Source organism: Carassius carassius, chromosome 10 (assembly GCF_963082965.1).
Source record: "Carassius carassius chromosome 10, fCarCar2.1, whole genome shotgun sequence".
Classification (NCBI taxonomy): Eukaryota; Metazoa; Chordata; class Actinopteri; order Cypriniformes; family Cyprinidae; genus Carassius; species Carassius carassius.
The window spans coordinates 27134051-27153978 of NC_081764.1; the positions used below are offsets into that span (position 1 = coordinate 27134051).

The window sequence follows — 19928 nt, forward strand, 5'->3', positions numbered from 1 at the left end:
ATGGTTTGTGTTTTATGATTGGAATGATGATGTTATAAATTTTTTTTTGTTTCGTTTCTTTCTTTATTTTGGAAATTATTTGTTAATGGGAGCTATCGTCCCAGGCGAGTGTTTGGGTTTATTAGTACAGTAATTTATTGTCTATATTAATTCTGAAATTATTTCTTTACTGTGGAAGTGTGTGTGTTTTGAGTGTGTTTCTTTTGCTAGATGCTGGGGGCTCCAGCCAGGAATCCCCCTTCTCCTTTTCTGTGGATTGGTGATGGTTTGAACACAGGGTGTGGTGTGCAGTGAGACGCACGGATTTTGTGTGCAGTGGTGTGAGTTGCCCTAAAGTGTGTGTGTGAAGCCAGGTATTACCTGTTCTTGAGTCCTCAGCTAAAGCTCCTGAGTGCAGTATTACTGTATGTCCTTGTGAGTGTTTGTTAAAACGATCATGTCTCCTTCTCTGATCACATAAATGATCAGTTGTGGTGGCATGCTCTGTCTGGCACGTCCAGTTGATTTTAAACGAGATTTTTATTGCTAATAAAGAATTATTGTGCCTGATATTCACGTCTCTGCTCCTTCCTAATGCAACTAACTTGCGTGCCTTAAGATAAGGTGTATCAATTATTCTCTGAGCGATGTCAGAGTGGCGTAGTCGGTTTTCTTAAAAGCTGCCTGTCATTCCATTATAAGAAAAAAACTGCAGCCTAACACATGCCACATTGTGGCGTAGTCGGCAGGGTCAGCATTGGTGTGGGACAGAGATGTGAATTATATATTCATTTTGTGTTGTTGTTTTGTTTTATTTTACTTTGTTGAACAGGAATAGGACAACGGCGACCCTGTGCGGCCAGTAGTGCTCGGGTGGTGTAGCCATTATTTTTTTTGGGGATTTAGTCTCAGCCCATTCAGGTAACCCGGTGGTATGGAGGAAGAATTGCAGGAGCTGCGGGCATTGGTGGCCCAGCTGCGGACTGATAATGAGCAGTTGCGCCAGGGGACATCAGCAGTGCTCCCAGCCCCTAATGCTTCAGCTAGTAATCCATCTATTGCGGCACCGACTTCAGCAGGTAGTTCTTCACTTCCTGATATTGGCCCACTCGAGCGATTTGTGTTTATTCCGAGGGATCATAAGTGCCCAAAATTTAATGGTAGGACCGGCATTGATATTAATGAATGGTTAGAGGAGGCACGCGCTTGTATGAGGGCACGTCATATAGCTACTGTTGACCAAGCCTTCTTTTTGATCGATCATTTGGAGGGCGAGGCACGTGAAGAGCTTCGTTATCGTTCGGGGGTAGAGCGGCGAGATCCAGACCAAATCATCGCAGCATTGCGCGAATTGTATGGTTGTACGCGATCATATGTAGCGTTACAGGAACTGTTTTTCTCTAGGCGACAGCAGGAAGGGGAGACCCTTGTGGAATTCTCCCTGGCCCTGATGAGCTTATGGGAGAAGGTTAAGGAACAGGCGCCACATGAAATGCCCAATACTGGGGCCTTATTACGAGATCAGTTCGTTGAAAATGTTAGCGATAATACACTTAGACGTGAGTTAAAACAGTTAGTTCGACGTAGCCCCGATAGTACGTTGCTTGAAGTGCGTAGTGAGGCAATTCGTTGGGAGCGAGAGGGGACCCCCGGGGGCGCAAGGGGACGTAGCTATTCTGTTCCAACGGCACACTGTATACAATATGGGGTGCATGGACAGTCGCAGCCTGGCGGTAATATTCCAGGGGGGTCATCTGAGTTGCGTGAATTAAAGGAGATGATGAAAATGCAACAACAACAATTAAATCAACTTACTCAAAGTTTAGCCCACATTCAGAGAACTCAACAGGGGGGTGGAGTACAGCGATTCAGTCATATCATTTGTAGGCGGTGTAATCAACCGGGACATTTCGCAAGGGAGTGCGAGGGGGAGCGTAGAGCTGCCCAGTTTCAGCCTACCATGCCGGCAGGTCCACCCCGGGGAGGGGGACCAGCTCCATCCGGCCAGCCGCCGGAAAACTAATACCCACCGAGCGGTTGAGCCACCGCTCGGTTGGGGAAGGGAGGGGCTCAAGTCACCTGATTAGCCCAGACTCACTTGCTCGTCTGGTGTCGTCTTATCCGCAGCTCGTCGTCCACATGGGAGGGGTTCCTGTGTCTTGTCTAGTGGACACTGGCTCTATGGTGACGACTGTCACAGAAAGTTGTTTTACTACTTATTTTAAACCTTGGGGACCAGAACGACTCCTTTCATGCCAGTGGTTGCAGTTGCGAGCAGCGAACGGTTTGTCGATTCCGTATATAGGGTACCTGGAGTTAGATATCGAACTTTGTGGTCGGTCGCTCTCGGGGTGTGGGGTTTTGGTGGTCTGGGACCCTCCTGGTGGTTTGGCCGGCCGAGTCCCTGGGGTCTTGGGGATGAATGTTTTGGGCCGTTGCTACCAGGAGCTCTTTGGCCAGCATGGCTCTGCTCTCTTCGAGCTACCGGCTGTGTCACAGGCTCCTTCATTTATTTCACAGGCACTGCAACACTGTCATCAGGCAGACATTAAGCCTGTCATAACTGTCAGGGGTCAAGTCAGGGTACGAGGTCGCCAGGTGAATCGTATTCCCGGGGGGACATTAAAGCTAGTAGCTGCTACCTGTTCAACCCAGTATTCCAATGGGACAGTCTTATTTGAACCTCCAGAGGTAGGTCTCCCAGCAGGTTTGTTAGCATCCCCTGCTTTGGTGAGAGTGGTCCGAGGAACAGTATATATACCGGTAGTAAATGTCGGTACAACGGATATCGTTCTGTATCCACGAGTTACTATTGGTGCGTTAAGATATGTGGATGTGGTGAGTTTGCCTTCTGAGATTAGCGAAGTTCAGCCAGTGGCAGTGTCAGCAAGCGTACAGGCGGCCTGTTACTCCGGTGCGGGATCAGATTGATTCCCTTGATCTGTCTGTACTGCCAATGGCAGACCAGGCGAAAGTTCGGGCCTTGCTGTTGAATTATGAGTCTGTGTTTTCCACCTATGAGGGGGATCTTGGGTGCACAGGTCTCATTTCTCATGACATACCCCTTGTAGATCATACTCCCATTAGGCAGCGACATCGGCGGATACCTCCGTCCGAGTATGAGGTAGTGAAAGCACACATAAACCAGCTTCTTGAGGCACAAATAATTAGGGAGAGTAGTAGTCCCTATGCATCACCTATCGTGCTCGTGAGAAAGAAGGATGGTAGTCTGCGCTTGTGCGTAGACTACCGCCGTCTGAATGCGAGCACCAGGAAGGATGCTTTTCCGTTACCTCGTATCGAGGAGACCTTGGACTCACTGACGGGTGCCCAATGGTTTTCTACCATGGACCTCGCCAGTGGGTACAACCAGGTGCCTGTTACGGAGGGGGATAGATACAAAACGGCCTTCTGTACTCCATTTGGCTTGTTTGAATGGAACAGGATGCCCTTTGGGCTGTGTAACGCTCCTAGCACCTTCCAGCGTTTGATGCAAAGACTGTTTGGTGATCAACAGGGACAGTCTCTCCTTTTGTACCTCGATGATATAGTTGTGTTTTCGGCCTCAGTAGATCAACATCTCTCTCGAATGGAGGTGGTCCTGAATCGTCTGCAGCGGGAGGGATTAAAAGCTAAATTGGGAAAATGTTCATTCTTCCAGAGGAAGGTAAAGTATTTGGGTCACGTGGTCTCGTCTGAAGGGGTCGCTACAGACCCAAGTAAGATTGAGGCAGTGACTCAGTGGCGTTGTCCCACTACTGCAGGTGAGGTGCGTTCCTTCCTGGGATTTGCCAGTTACTACCGTCGGTTCGTGGAGGGGTTTGCAAAAGTAGCTGCCCCGTTACATGGGCTAGTAGCAAGGCTGACAAATCCAAAACGTCGGAGGTGTTCAGAGCAGGACTTTGCCGATGCCTGGTCTATACAGTGTCAACGGAGCTTTGAGGAGTTGAAGCAGCGACTGTCTATGGCCCCGGTGCTGGCCTATGCCGATTTCTCCTTGCCTTTCGTCCTGGAGGTTGATGCCAGCTATGGGGGTTTGGGGGCAGTATTGTCCCAGGAGCAGGGAGGGAAGGTACGACCGATCGCATATGCTAGTCGTGGGCTTCGGCCCACTGAGCGCCATATGGACAATTATAGCTCTATGAAGCTGGAGTTTCTGGCGCTCAAGTGGGCCATGGCGGAGAAATTTAGGGAGTACCTGTTAGGCCATAGATGTGTGGTATTCACCGACAACAACCCTCTCAGCTACGTTCTAACAGCCAAGCTGGGGGCCACCGAACAGCGCTGGGCAGCCCAGTTGGCTGTTTTCGATTTTGAGATCAGGTATAGGTCGGGTCGCTGCAATAGGAATGCAGATGCTTTGTCTAGACAGAATCCACCCACTAGGGAGGACATTCAAAGTCTAGTTCCGGGGCTGGCTATCCCAGAAGAGATAGCTCAAGCACCCCAGGCAGGACCGGTGGCCCAGGTGAGCCAGGTAACAGTGTTCCCAGGCCCATCTTTGGGAGATATGCGTTCCAGTCAGAGGGCTGACCCCCATATTGGAGAACTTTTACGGTTCTGGCGACGGCAAGCGCCCCCGACATCGGGGGAACGCAGGCAGTTAGTAAAACCAGTGGTCACCATGCTTCGGCAATGGGACCGCTTGGTGGAGCAGGATGGGGTAATGTATCGTCGGGTGAGACGCTCAGACGGTGGGGAAGAATCCTTGCAGGTCATATTGCCAATGGCTATGAAGGACAAGGTTCTGATGCATTTACATCAGCAGCATGGGCACCAGGGTGTGGAACGGACTACCCAGCTGGTTCGACAACGGTGTTATTGGCCGGATATGGCCTCTGAGATTGCCCGTTGGTGCCAGCATTGTGAGAGGTGCCAGCATGCAAAGGGCCTCCCCTCAGCACACAGTAGTTTTATGGGACACCTGTTGGCTTCCCGGCCAAACGAAGTCCTGGCCATCGATTTTACAGTTCTGGAACCCTCCCGGTCTGGCATAGAGAACATTATGGTCATGACGGATGTATTTTCTAAATACACGTGGGGGGTGGCTACCAGAGATCAGCGGGCTGAAACGGTGGCACAGGTTCTGGTATCTGAATGGTTTTGTCGACTCGGTGTTCCGAGTCGTATTCATTCAGACCAGGGTCGGAACTTTGAGGCCGTTCTCATCCAACAGCTTTGCCACTTGTATGGTGTTGAGAAGTCTCGCACTACTCCGTACCACCCGGCTGGTAACGGACAGTGCGAGCGGTTTAATAGGACCTTACACGATTTGTTGCGATCTCTGCCCGACTCTCAGAAGGGTGACTGGCCGTCGTGCCTTCCTCAGGTGCTATTTTCATATAATAGTACCCCTCACCAGAGTACGGGGGAATCCCCGCATTTTTTGATGTTTGGTCAGGAGCCACGCCTACCAGTTGATTTTCTGCTTGGGAGAGTCCAGGAACCAGAGGCTGGCTGTGTGCAGAGGTGGGTCCTGGAACATCAGAATAGGCTCAAAGTAGCTTTTGAGGGGGCGAGAGAGCAGCTAAGAACGGCGGCGGAACGTCGCAAGGTCCGGCATGACGGGCATGTCCGGGAGGAACCTTTGCGGGAGGGTCAGTTGGTGCTTCTTCGGGCTTTTAATGTGAGGGGTAGACATAAAATACACGATCTCTGGGGCCCGGTAGTATACCAGATCGTGAAGGCGGGTGAACAAGTATATTCTATTGCTCCAGTGGACAATCTGGGTAAGGTGAGGCGAGTACATCGCTCGGCAATAAAACCTTGGGTGGGTGCGAGTCCTTTGCTTAACGCTCCTGAATGTAACTTGGGGGGACCAATAGCATCTACGGAGGAAGAGGAGGAGATCGGAGACTGGTTTGTAGTGGTACCCGACGCTCCGCAAGGGGGGCAGAGGTCAGTGCCACTGGTCGAGGCCCCAGTAGGGGGTTCCGGAGGGGACCACACGGTTACAGACAATCTCCCCGAGGAGGAAGAGAATGCAGAGGTTATAGCACCCACCACAGGTGAGGTGGTGGCCAGAGTGCGGTCCCCAGAGCCTACTCCTCTTGAGCAGGATACGGGGGTAAGGCGCACAAGAAGGCTGATGGCAGGACACCATCCTAATCCCCACCGCCTCCCCCGAGCTGTAGGAAGACCATGGCACGAGGGAGGGGCAGGCGATAGTCCGATATCCAGTGCGGTGGTTGCCTTGTTCCGACCTTGGCATTAAAAATCCTGGGTGAATAAAGTATCCATCGTCGGGTCGACGATGAAAATGTCGGGGGTAGATGTGACCGAATGCTCTTTTTTTTTTATGTTGCCCACTTATGCAAATTAAGCTAGAGGTTCTCGCCGTCAATTTCCCACTTATGCAAATTAAGCTAGAGGTTCTCGCCGTCAATTTCCCTTTTAAGTATTGGGACACGTCATTTCCGATTGGCTATAAATAGCCTCTTTCAGTCGGTTAGGATACGCTGCTTCCTGTTGACTCGGTGGTTCCCTTTTCATTCCCACGTGCGGGCATTTCGAGTGTGGTGTTACGCTAGCCATTGCGTGCTTTTTACAATGGCGATTGTCTACGCTTGTTGCAGGCATGTGTGAACTCATTTATACGACACTGCGGAATCAAAGTGAGATCAAATAACCTGGTGGGCGGTTTAGTGCTTGACTGATTTCATCAGCGGCTTGTTTCAGAGATATCCAGGCCAGTTTACGTGACAGGATCAAAGCGAAACCAAACCATCTAAAAGTGGCTCGTTATGAGCGATTGACTGACGTCATTGTCTGGTAAGCTTTTTCCTGATTGGGTCGAGACATTAAGCACTTTTTAGGTGTTTGAGATCTGTTGTACTCGATTCAGAAGGCCTATTTAATGCGAGGAATCGCCGTTGTCCTACAGTCTATTTCTCCCTTGCCTGTTCACCTTGATTGATAGTTATGGTTTGTGTTTTATGATTGGAATGATGATGTTATAAATTTTTTTTTGTTTCGTTTCTTTCTTTATTTTGGAAATTATTTGTTAATGGGAGCTATCGTCCCAGGCGAGTGTTTGGGTTTATTAGTACAGTAATTTATTGTCTATATTAATTCTGAAATTATTTCTTTACTGTGGAAGTGTGTGTGTTTTGAGTGTGTTTCTTTTGCTAGATGCTGGGGGCTCCAGCCAGGAATCCCCCTTCTCCTTTTCTGTGGATTGGTGATGGTTTGAACACAGGGTGTGGTGTGCAGTGAGACGCACGGATTTTGTGTGCAGTGGTGTGAGTTGCCCTAAAGTGTGTGTGTGAAGCCAGGTATTACCTGTTCTTGAGTCCTCAGCTAAAGCTCCTGAGTGCAGTATTACTGTATGTCCTTGTGAGTGTTTGTTAAAACGATCATGTCTCCTTCTCTGATCACATAAATGATCAGTTGTGGTGGCATGCTCTGTCTGGCACGTCCAGTTGATTTTAAACGAGATTTTTATTGCTAATAAAGAATTATTGTGCCTGATATTCACGTCTCTGCTCCTTCCTAATGCAACTAACTTGCGTGCCTTAAGATAAGGTGTATCAATTATTCTCTGAGCGATGTCAGAGTGGCGTAGTCGGTTTTCTTAAAAGCTGCCTGTCATTCCATTATAAGAAAAAAACTGCAGCCTAACACATGCCACACAAGCATCAGTTTGCCCGACTAATTACTAATTACTCAAGATCATCAAGAGTCACAGAAAGTTCCTCAGGCATGCTTTTGGAATAAAGCTTGCCAAAACTGTGTTCTTCCATTTAAACTGGCCTCAAACACAAGGAGAATGGACATGTCTCTGGCCCTGTTGTGGCTCCAGAGTGTCTGAGTTTTGAGTCACCTTAACGTGGCTGGCATTAGCTCAATCACAAAAGCCATTCTGTCATGTAGGGGTCTAGACGGCTTAGGCCTTTCCGCCCAGCACAGATTCCTTCTTGGGACCTATCTATCATTTGGAAGGCCTGGCAGGCCATCCATTTGAGCTGTTTAAGTATGTTTCAGAAAACGCTGACCCCTAAGATGGTTCTTTTGTTGGCCCGATCATCTCTAAAGAGAATTTGGGATCTGCAGGCTCTTTCTATCAGCATTTCTTGAATGGGCTTAGCCCCGGGACTGGTTAAAGTCTTACTGTGACCTAGGCCTGAGTACTTCCTAGGTTGGGTCGACTCAGTTTCGCTTTCAGCAAGTTGTTGGCATTCCCCCCTAATGATGCAGAGTCTTGCCTGATGAGGGCGTTTATGTCAACCACACAGCCCAGTGGTGTGGATCTGACCATTTGTTTGTATGTTTGGTGATAAAAACAAAAGAACTGCCATCACTAAACGGAGAATGTCTCTTTGGATAATGGAGATCTCTTTGCTTATGAGGCGTGTGGTTTGATCTTCACCTCTAGGGGTGTGTGCTCATTCACGACAGCAATGGTTTCTTCTTAGGCTCTCTTTAAAGGGTCTTTGTTGGAAAATACCTGTGCTTCAGCGGGATGGTCCTCTCCCAGCATTTCATCAAATTATAGAGTCTGGACGTAAGGTTGGCTCCTGGCTCCCAGGTCTTATCCGCTTGAGCAGACGATTTCCTTGGTCTTTCAGCTGTCTTCAGGTACAAGAAGGCATTATGGTATAGCATTCCCATAGCGACCCCTGTTGCAGCGCTGAAGTGAACCTATGAAAGGGAATGTCTAGGTTAAGTATTCCACTGAATAGGGAACGAAATGCTGCGATGCAGGCCATTACATACCTTCGATAGCACTTCACTCATCATGTAAAATCTGATGAAATAGCATGCAGCACGCTGATATAGCATGTGTGTCATATGTGCGGGGTGGTGATAAAACGCTATTGGTCAATGAATTGGCATGATGGTATAAGGTCTTCAGACATTCGTCACACCAAAAGTGTTCCCGTAGCAGCCGCTGTCACAGCTTCTCGTTCCCTATTCAGGGAACCAAGGTTACATATGTAACCGAGACGTTAAACCAAGAGACTATGCTATTTTCTGACTGACTATTTTCTGAAGTTCTACAATATAAAAAAAAAACAAAAAACAAGAGACTATGCTATTCTGTTAAAATTAAAGAATTGTCTTATAAAATACTGCATAGGATTTATCCAATTAAAAATGTTTAGAAACGATTTAAGCTAATCATTTAATCCACTTGTCAATTTTGTGGACAGGAAAATTAAATGATTTTGCATTTTAAAAAATATTTTTTACATTTTAGGAAATAAAGAACAATATAACAAGGATTTCTTATCCTTATATCTGATTATTTGATAGGCCTATTGATATTAATATTGATATTGAACAACAATGTGCTGTATGTCCCTGAACTTCTCGGGTGTGACATGGTTTTGGCCACAGCACATTTATATTTAGTCACAGAACAAAAGTGGAATGTCAACGCTTCTATGTGAATAATAATAAGTATCTGATAGTGAAAGGTCACACTCTCTAATTAAAGCAGTTTCAAAGAAAACAGAAACTTTGTCTTTTGCTATGGATTTAAAGACACGTCTGCTCTGAGTTCATAACAATCTGATCGATTTTGGCCAGCATTTATAATGTATTTGTTTTGTGTTTATTCAGCTTTTAGAAATGCCCTGTTCACATGGTTTTTGTGTCACAAGCACCTTTAAATACAACACTTATCTTCATTATTTTATCAAAGTAAACATTCTCAGTATCCCTTTCTGTGCTCAGACTCGTACACCTTATATAGAGCTGTAAGAGATAGAAGAGGATGGGAGAAAAGGTGAATAAACAGGAGGAGAGTGGGAAAGCAGAAGAAAAGAAGATGTGTTTACATCCTCTGTCACCTGTGGTCTCTCTGTTTCCTGTCAGCTAAAGGCTTCCAAAGAAGCTTTTGTAATGATAGAATTCCAGTCCTATTACACTGTCTATAAATAGGCTTGAGAAGAACCATGGACAACCACCAGAGGCTTTTAACAATTAAATGCCTTATTTGATCAGCTTACAAAAGATCTGAAATGCACACTTTACAATATTAGAGTTTGTACATGAAAACAGGTCTTGATCTCCCCTTTTCAGCATATAATGATCATCTGCAGAAACATAGGTTTGTCATTACATGTATCTTTGACTATTTCTTCTATGATGCAGGCCTGAATCAGGACCAAGTTAAGGTTAAGTTCAGAATGTTTCATTGTCCCTCCCTCAGTAAAATGTGTTAAATGAAACTAAAATATATTAATTATAAGTATATACTGTACACATTTGAATGACTTTGCAATGTAAGAATAATATAAATACAGTAATATGGTACAAGATGCGAATTTAGGCAAGAATTCATATGCAATGTTGAGTTTTATACAGTATGTAACATGGAATCCTTGCTCTCCATGTTGTCCACTAAAGAGAGTCCTTGGTTATAGCATTATAGCTATAGCATTATTTGCCACTTTAAATAAAATCCACCATGTCTCTAAATCAAATGAATTGACTTTTGAGTTTCAAAGACGCCTTCCAGTGAGAAACATAATTTGATAATTATATTATATTATATGTGTATGGGAACATCTTGAATCTGCTCTCCTTCAATAGACATGTGGCAAATGCCATTGTCAATAATGACACAATGAGTTTACCAATGCAGGAGGACAGGATCATCTCCCCTGCTGTTTCCAGAGAAGGTACACAGTCATGCATCTTCTCCTCTACTGTTCATGCCTTTCCTTTTTAAGGCTGCTTGGATAAACCTTCTGCTCAATCTGTGCTCATGCCAGCTTTAGGTGCTGCACGAACAATATTAGAATGTGACATTTTCTCAAGCTGTTATCAGGACATTTACAAATGGCAGAGTGATGCATTGACATCAGTGTGGTAATTTATGGAATTCCAATGTGAATGCTTTTTTCTGATCAATAAATGGAATGTAAAATTGAATAGTTCTGGCGTCAGTTCCCTCACCTTCATGTCTTTCCAGTCCAAACTTATAAAAAAAAAAATCACATTTAATATTTACAAAATATCACATTTAATATGTTCTTGCCCATTTTGGGGTTACTTTAGTATCATTGAGATACTATTGTTTTTATGATTGTTGTTTTAGTTAACTTTTTAGTTAACTTCATTAACCTGGCATATACAATTAATTGGTGGGGTCTAAAATAGCATTTGTCATTGTTTTTTTTTTTTTTTGTTGTTTTTTTTGAGAAAGTCGAAAGTCCAAAAGGTTTGGAACTACATGAGGGTGGGTAAATAATGACACCATTTTCATTTTGGGTAGACAATCCCTTTAGTTAGAAAAAATAAATAAAAATAAAAATCGTACTTGTCATTTCCCAAGCATGCTGGTCTGGCCAGCAGAGAGTCAGCTAAGTTTCTATGATAAGTCCACCACTGTGATGAGGGTCACAGTCTGATCTCTCTCTCAGTTTATAGTTAATCAGCTCACCTTCTTGTGCCAAGAAGAGTTGAGACAGCTGAGTAGTAAGTGAAAGAGATAGGATGGGGGAAATAATTTGTTAGGGTTAAGATGGAGAAGATGATACGGCATAGAGAAAGTGGGCTGAAGTAGTTTGGGGTAGTTGGGAAGGGAGGGGGAAGAAGCCTACAAATAGCCACAGATGAGCATGCCATGCGCTCATTCTGTCTCTGTCCTTTCTGAAGGGTGTTTGTATTCATCTGGTCTGTCCTTCTTGTGCTCCAACATGAGCCACTCTGCCTCTTCCTCATCCTGTTCATCATACCGTAGAATGTTTGGTGGTCCCGGCTACCTGACGCCACCAATGTCCCGTACAATGTTCGGCCGAGCCTCCACCGGGGCGTCTGGCAGCTCTCGGATAAACTCCAGAGTCTACGAGGTCACCAAGTCCTCAACTTCCTCTCCTGGATTCTCCAATTATCGAGCCTCCTCCTACAGTATGCCCAACTTGTCTGCAGGCTATAACCGCTCCTATGGTGGGATGGGTGAGACGCTAGACTTCGGCCTGGCTGACGCGCTCAACCAGGAGTTTCTCCAAACGCGCACCAATGAGAAAGCTGAGCTTCAGCACCTAAATGACCGATTCGCCAACTACATTGAGAAGGTTCGCATGCTGGAGCAGCAGAACCAGGCAATGGTGATTGAGGTGGAGCGCTTGAAGGGGCGGGAGCCAACACGGATTGCTGACCTTTATGAGGATGAGATGAGGGAGCTGAGAAGAGAGATCGAAGTGGTCACCAGTCAGAGATCACGTGTGGAGGTGGAGCGGGATAATTTGGCAGATGATCTGCAGAAACTGAAACTCAGGTGAGATGCATGAAGCATGAATACCATACTGGAAGAAACATCTTAAACCAGCCAAGTTGCTTTAACAGTCTAGTTGGGCTAGTCTGGCTTGTTTTAGATGGGTAGTTGGCACTTTCCAGGTGGTCAGGCAGCGAGAAATCAGTTGGCTGCTCAGCTTAACTCCAGCTTCACTCTAGCTTCACTCTTAAAAATAAAGGTTCACAAAGGATTTTTTGCAATGATGCCTCAGAAGAGCCATTTTGGGTTCCCCAAAGAAACTTTCAGTTAACAGTTCTTAATTTTTTTTCTTAGTGTGAAGACCATTTTAATAATCTAAAGAACCCTTTTCCACTTCATGGAATCATCAATGCCAATAAAGAACCTTTATATTTAAGAGCTTTGACCAGACCAGGAGTCCAAAAAGATCAGCTGAAGATCATCTTAGCCAGGCCAGCAAACCAGCTTGTTGAAACCTTTTATTTTCAGCATGGTACAAGAGAAAAAGGAGCTTAAATTAGTACACTTGTAAACAGATGTTATTTGATCATTCAAAAATACAAGCTGTCAACCCACTCTTTAGTTTCGTTTAGAAATTTAGAAAAAAACAGTAGATTGAATAACAATCCAGAGTCATTCAGAGAGTCATCAACGAGCATGGTCTCTCCCTATAGCAAACATCTCACACACACTCTGCTGCCCCAGACTGCGAAGATCACACAATCTGAGAGAAATATAAACATCACATTCACACATAACACAACATGTCAATACCACAGCAACAGGAGCACTGGTTATTCTTGTGAACTATTTACCAAGTGGAAGAGAGAATAGTGACCAGTTTCATGGATTGAAAATATCGGTTTATATTTAAAGCAATTTCTTAAATGAATGAGTAAAGTTTCAGCTGTTTAAAGCATGTACTGGTAATTTATTTTATTAAGAATCTCTACAGTAATTTTTTGTAGAATATATGTAACAGTTGAAGGCGTTAAGATGACAGTCTTCTCAAATGTACAAACAAAAGCAGTTGGAAAGGAAGATAATTTATATAATCGGTTTGATAGACCACTGAGAGACCTTTGGGCAAATGTGTTTTAGGGTCACTAGAGAGTTCTAATGTGTTATTTTTTACTATTTAAAACAGTTTCAAATTGCCTGTCTCTGTAGTTCCTAAGATAATAAATTATTAAACATGACCTCATCTAGTCTACCAACTTATTATGAGCCCAATTAAATGCTATATCAGGCCTAGAGAGGTTATTAAAGGCTTAAAGAAACTGCCTTTATAAAGTAAGCTATTGTCAATTCAAGCATGTTGTTTACAATAGCCTAGCTTTACTTCCTATTCAGGAGTTAGTCAGCCTAAAAGTGCTGGCTCCACTCCATCTTCCAGCAGAGAAAGCTTTGTGTGAGGTTGCTGTAAACCTTCAGTCTATAAAAGGAAAGGAAATATGTTGGCTGTAATAAATATGATATACATGACTCCCTTCTTCTATTCTCCCTCTTCTTCTCACCAGGCTTCAGGATGAGATTGCACTGAGGGAAGAGACCGAGAATAATCTGGCCGCTTTCAGAGCAGTGAGTCCCCTAAAACACAAACCCCCTCTCTTGATATCCATTTGTTTTATTTTCTAATTAGTAATGGATAATAAAATGTTGCATAGTTTTATTTTGGTATTACATCCACTCTTAGGATGTGGATGCTGCAACGTTGGCTCGCCTGGATCTGGAAAGACGTATAGAGACTCTCCAAGAAGAGATCGCCTTCCTGAAGAAGATCCATGAAGAGGTCAGCAAATTTAAGGACATTTAATTGTTATTGTCTGTGCCAATAAAATGTTCTAAAACACAGTCGATTTAAAATGTAACATATTTTTGTCTGCTGCCTCATACAAACCTTCTTCAGTCAAAAAGTTATTTGACAATCAGTGAGTCATCTGTCAAAATTATTAATTTGAATATTTAGAACTGAAAATTCAGTTTGTTTTAGGGAAGCACATTTACATTTACATTTAACCATTTAGCTGACACTTTTATCCAAAGCACTTACAAATGAGAAGAACAATATAGGAAAAATCAGACACGCAAGAGAGCAACAATATACAAGTGATATGACAAGTCTCAGTCTAGCACAGTACATATAGCATTTTTTTTTTATAAAAACGAAAACAAAAAATGAATAGAATAGAATAGGTACTGATAGGTGCTGATGAAAAAGATGTGTCTTTAGATGTTTTTTTTTTTTTTTAGAAATGGACAGAAATGTCTGTCAGACAGCTTGCATTGTGAACAGCTACCATCGGATCATCTAGTTGGAATCAGAAGTCGAATTGAGTGTCATCAGCATGGCAGTGCCAGAAAAAGACATGTTTCTGAATGACAGATCTTAATGATATGTAGATGGAGAAGAGGATTTGTCCAAGCACTGAGCCCTGAGGAACCCCAGTATTAAGAAGTTGTGACTTAGAAACCTCACCCTTCCAAGACACCCTAAAGGACCTACCTGAGAGATAAGTCTTTAACCACTGTAGTGCAGTTCCTGAGATCTTCATGAGGGTGCATAGGAGGATCTGGTGGTTAACTGTGTCAAAAGCAACAGACAGATCCAGCAAGATGAGTACTGAGGATTTGGAAGCTGCTCTTGCCAGGCTTTAGTAACCAAGAGCAGGTCTCAGTTGAGTGGCCACTTTTGAAGCCTGATTGGTTGTTGTAGGTTGTTCTGTGTGAGAAACATAGAGAGTTGGTTGAACACTACTCGCTCAAGTGTCTTTACAATGAATGGAAGAATGGATATCGTTCTGTAGTTTTCCACAGAAACTTCCAAAACTTACGAAACATCATACTGACCCCAAACTTTTTAATAGTAGTGTATATGAAGTTTAATTTTTAGTATTTCATATAAAGCAACCTATTCTTGTTTAATGTTGTCACCATAATTCAGACCCTCTCCTTTTTTATGTACATAGATATTTTTACATTGTACTTACGTAAAAAAAATAATTAATGTAATTACCATTCCTATCTTTACTCATATTGCACCTCAATAGCAGCAAAATAGTTTTGAACACAGTAAATACACTGTACCACAAAATTATATACAAGTAGTAGTAGTATATAGTAGGTAAAGACCCGTAACATAAAGAGGGAACAATTATACAGTTTATTAGTTTTATGTTTAAAGTACTCTTCATAAAGAACTTCAGTCTAGCTACATTGTGGTTAGCAATGCATTAGTAGTCTCACACAGCCAGATGGCAGCTTTCATGGCAACTTTCATTGGCCAGTGCCCACGCATGAGACGGTTTGACTGACATGTCAAACAACTAATCGGAATTAGTTTCATTCATCATCATGTTTCAAGGCGTGGAAATGTCACCATACTGTGACAACTTCGACACTCCTGAAGTGTTTCCACTTTTGTGTCCCATATGCATCAGATGTTTAGCCAACGGTCCATGGGTGTGACGTCTGAGGCTGAGACTAACGCATTAGTAATGTGTAGTTGTTTTTCCCCCAAAAGAAGTAGCTTCACTGTGGTTTTAAATTGCAAGTACCTAAAAGCCTAAAATTAGAGTTTCAATAGCTTCCCTAACATTGTTGAGCTGAGTGAATCTCAGAGCTCTTCTACAGAGCTGCATCTGTTTCTGTAGATTACACAGCTACTTTAAAACAGCATCACAGGCCTTTTTTTCGGGGCCAGCTGTGTGTGGATGTTTGAGATTAGTCCTGCCGTTAGTCCTTTCAGTAATGTCATGCTGCTTTATTAAAACAAACACATACACACAAGCATTTTCTTTTGTCTGTATGTAGGAAATCCGTGAGTTGCAGGCCCAAATGCAAGAGTCTCAAGTCCAAATCCAGATGGACATGTCCAAACCGGACCTTACTGCTGCCCTAAGGGACATTCGTGCTCAGTATGAGGGCATCGCTGCAAAGAACATTGCAGAGGCTGAGGAGTGGTACAAGTCAAAGGTGAGACAGAAGAAATGAAAGAACTTTCTGATTTTCTCCATCATGTATCAGACTTCAATCAGTCTACCCTGAAGAACAATGTGCATTTACATTTAAGGAATATAAGTAGTGTTATTAAGGGAAATTAAGAGAAACATTTGCTGAATTAGTTTTCATAGAACAAAATGTAAAATTATTTAAATAGGCAATCTTAGCTCTCTTCTCAGATAAGTTGGCCCACTGCCTATGGTAAACTTTTACAGAAAGTGTAAATTACTTTTCATATAATTTTTATTAATATTTAAATATATTTTAAAGTGTCACTGATATAAAATACTAAATCAACTCTTATGTACAACTGTGCTTTGACAATTTAGTTAAATTATTAGTAACTGTTGACAGACAAAGCAGAATCCCAATAAAAGATTAATCTTAAAGGTCAATTTATGTTGCAATATTTACATATGTGACTTTTTCTATTTTAACTTAAGATATGTCATAATAGTAACACTATAAATTCGAATCAAATTATTTATCTTAATTAGTCTATAGGTTTTATTGAAAAGTGAAGCTGTCTATCTCATGTAATTACTGAATGAATTGCAATAAATCCTAAATACAAAAATAACACTAGTAACAACATGCTACTTGGGGCCTTCTGTGCCAGTCCCAACTTTTTAGTAACTTGTAGCTACTTTTTAGTTGTAAAATTGTGGTGTAGTTTTTTTTTTTTTTTATCAGTTTGACCCGGAGAGGATTTTATTTTTCCTGAAAATGTTAGTTAAAGGTATTGCAGTGAACTAAAACTCAGTTTAAGCTTACGGGTTATAACAACTAACCCAGTTTAAAAAACATTTTTTTTTTTGATTAATTCTTATACGTTTTTTCTCAACTTGTTAAACTTGTGGTGTTCTCAAGCAAAAATGACCTGTCTAAAATAATTGCTTATAAATTTCTCCTTATGCTATTTTATTGCCAAATCTTGGATTCATTCTTTTAATAAGCTTGTTTTCTTTCAATTAAAACAGATTTTTTTATTTCTTTTTTGACTTGTATTGATCATAGGCTTCACTGACCTGAGATAAATTACTCAGATTTTGAGTTAATATTGCAAAAAATACTCCACAAATAATGCTATTTTTCACTCAAAAACAAACCAAAAGAAAACAAGTTGGCTTCAAAATTGTATCCAAGATTTGGTGGTAATATGGGGCAGTCGTGGCCTAATAGTTAGAGTCAAATTTATAACCCAAAAGTCACGGGTTGGAGTCTCGGTACCGACAACGATTGCAGATGCAAGGAGTGAATGTACAATGTTCTATTTTTCACCTTCAATACCTTGACTGAGGGGGGACCCTTGAGCAAGGCACCCAACCCCCAACGATTCCAACTGACCAGCTTAAACCAGCTCAAAGCTGCAGCCATGCTTCAAAACATAGATAACCAGCATATGCTGTTTTTTTTTTTCAAACAGGGACTACTGAGCTTAGTGAGATACAAAAAGGAAAGTCTGCTGATCTTTGACGTTGCATTTTCACCATCAGGTGTCAGACCTTAACCAGGCAGTGAGCAAGAACAACGAGGCTCTCAAACAAGCCAAGCTGGATTCCATGGAGTACAGACACCAGATCCAGTCCTACACCTGTGAGATCGACTCCCTCAAGGGCACTGTATGTTTATCTGTTCTGTCCAATGCGATGGATATAAATGTTCTTTGTCTTTTTCCGTGTGGCATTCATTTCTTTGTCTCTCACTTTGTAGAACGAGTCTCTCATGAGGCAGATGAGAGATATGGAGGATCGCCACGGTCGTGAAGCTGGTGCTTTTCAGGACACCATCGCCAGGCTGGAGGCAGAGATTGCCAACATGAAGGACGAGATGGCACGTCACCTGCGAGAATATCAGGACCTGCTCAACATTAAGATGGCCCTGGATGTGGAGATCGCCACCTACAGGAAGCTGCTAGAAGGAGAGGAGAGCAGGTACAAAGGAAATAAAACGGATGTCTCTTAGTTGTTTTTAACATACTCCATACTTTCTGCTTATTCTGATGGCTTTTTAAACTTTTTATCTTTCTTCCTCTCTCATGTTAAAGGATTGTGATGCCCATGCAGTCATATTCCACTATAAGTTTTAGAGGTAAGATGGAAACCTCGTGATAGTTATACTAGAAATGTTGTAGAAATGTTTACTCAGGGGCCACTGGAAGGTGTTGTACCTGACCAACTTCGTCTTGTGTGTATTTAAAAAAACATTATTACTATAAATATTATTATAAAAAACATGACCTGAACTGTGATTTTAATTAAATTTAAATACAGGTAGTATACTTTATATATTTTTTTTAAATATATAAAATATTAAATATAATAAATAATTGGTATTTATTTAAAAGAAATTAAAACTTTTATTTCATAAATTAAATTGATCAAAATGACATACTATATGGTTTCTAAATCAAATAAATTATCTTCTTTTGAACACTCTGTTCATCAAAGAATCCTGAAAAATGTAAGGTTTCCAAAAAAATAAAAATACTTTCAACATTGATAATATGTCATGCTGGTAACACTTTACAATAAGGTTATTTTTGTTAACATTAACTAACAGTTAGAAATACTTATAAAGCATTTATTAGTTGTTGTTAATTTCAACATTTAGTAATACATTATTAAAATCAAAAGTTGTATGTGTTAATGTTACAGATGGACCTGATATAACATTGTATTTTTATTAACTAACATTTAAAAAGATTAATGAACACTGTAACAAATGAATTGCACATTCTTAGCTAATGTTAGATAATGCATGAACTATGTTTACTTGAACCTTATTGTAAAGTCTTACTCAAATGTTTCTGGAGCAGCAAATCAGCTCATGGCTTCTGAAGAATCAAGTGACAATTAAAAAGTCTTACTAACCCCAAACGTTTGATTGGTAATGTGTGTGTGTGTGTATATATGTGTGTGTGTGTTGTGTTTTATTATTAAACAATTTTCAACAGAGACAAGTCCAGAACATCAACAGAGAATATCTGAAATGCACTCAAAGAAAACCGTCCTAATCAAGACCATTGAGACACGTGATGGGGAGGTGTGATATGCACACAGACACACACCCAAAATTTCAGTTCACCCCAGTGTGCTATATTCTTAATTCATTCGTATAACCTCAACCTCAATAGCCTTTACAATATTAGGTTAATCTTTGGTGGAATAAAAATAGTTGTTAAACTACTTAAGTAAAACTTAAAAATATTTGATTACAGTATTTAAATCAATAAATACAATTTAAAAAGGAGTGATTTCCTCCTTGAAAGGTGATTAAATCTGTCTTTGAAATTAAAGTCTACTGCCTCCTACAGGTGGTGAGTGAATCTACACAACACCAGAAGGACATCATGTAAACCTCAGACAAGGAGCTGCAACCAAAGAATCAAACCAAGATGAAAATAAAACCCTTTCTGTACTTTTCTTTTTCCACACATCCAAAAAGTGATATGAGCACATCTGCATAAGAGGGAAAAGAGAGCGATCACATTGCGATCACATTTTTTTTGTTATATATGTATTTTTAAGCATTTTTATTCCAGTTATAAATGTCAGTTTGGAAGAATGTGAGGTAGGTGTAAAGTAAGAGAAGGACTGAAATAGTAAAGGAAGGAAAAAGAGGGGAGTGCAGTAAATTGTGAGGATGATGCCAAGCATAAGAAAAAATAAATAAACTAAAAGATACCTAAGCCAACACATTCCATTAATGTTTTCTGTGTGTGTGTGTGTGTGTGTGTGTG

At 41.9% G+C, this 19928-nt stretch overlaps 2 protein-coding genes across 2 annotated transcripts in view; both read left to right on the forward strand.

Annotated features, from left to right (window-relative positions):
• LOC132152032 (beta-crystallin A2-like) overlaps positions 1-19928 on the forward strand; it is a 132431-nt gene that overhangs the window by 79031 nt on the left and 33472 nt on the right. The window lies entirely within an intron of this gene.
• Positions 11576-19817, forward strand: LOC132152023 (desmin-like). Its single transcript, XM_059560647.1, has 9 exons — positions 11576-12208; positions 13705-13765; positions 13881-13976; positions 15998-16159; positions 17683-17808; positions 17900-18120; positions 18234-18277; positions 19143-19231; positions 19503-19817. Exons 1-9 carry the CDS (start codon positions 11628-11630, stop codon positions 19542-19544), a joined length of 1422 nt encoding a protein of 473 aa, XP_059416630.1. The 5' UTR covers positions 11576-11627; the 3' UTR covers positions 19545-19817.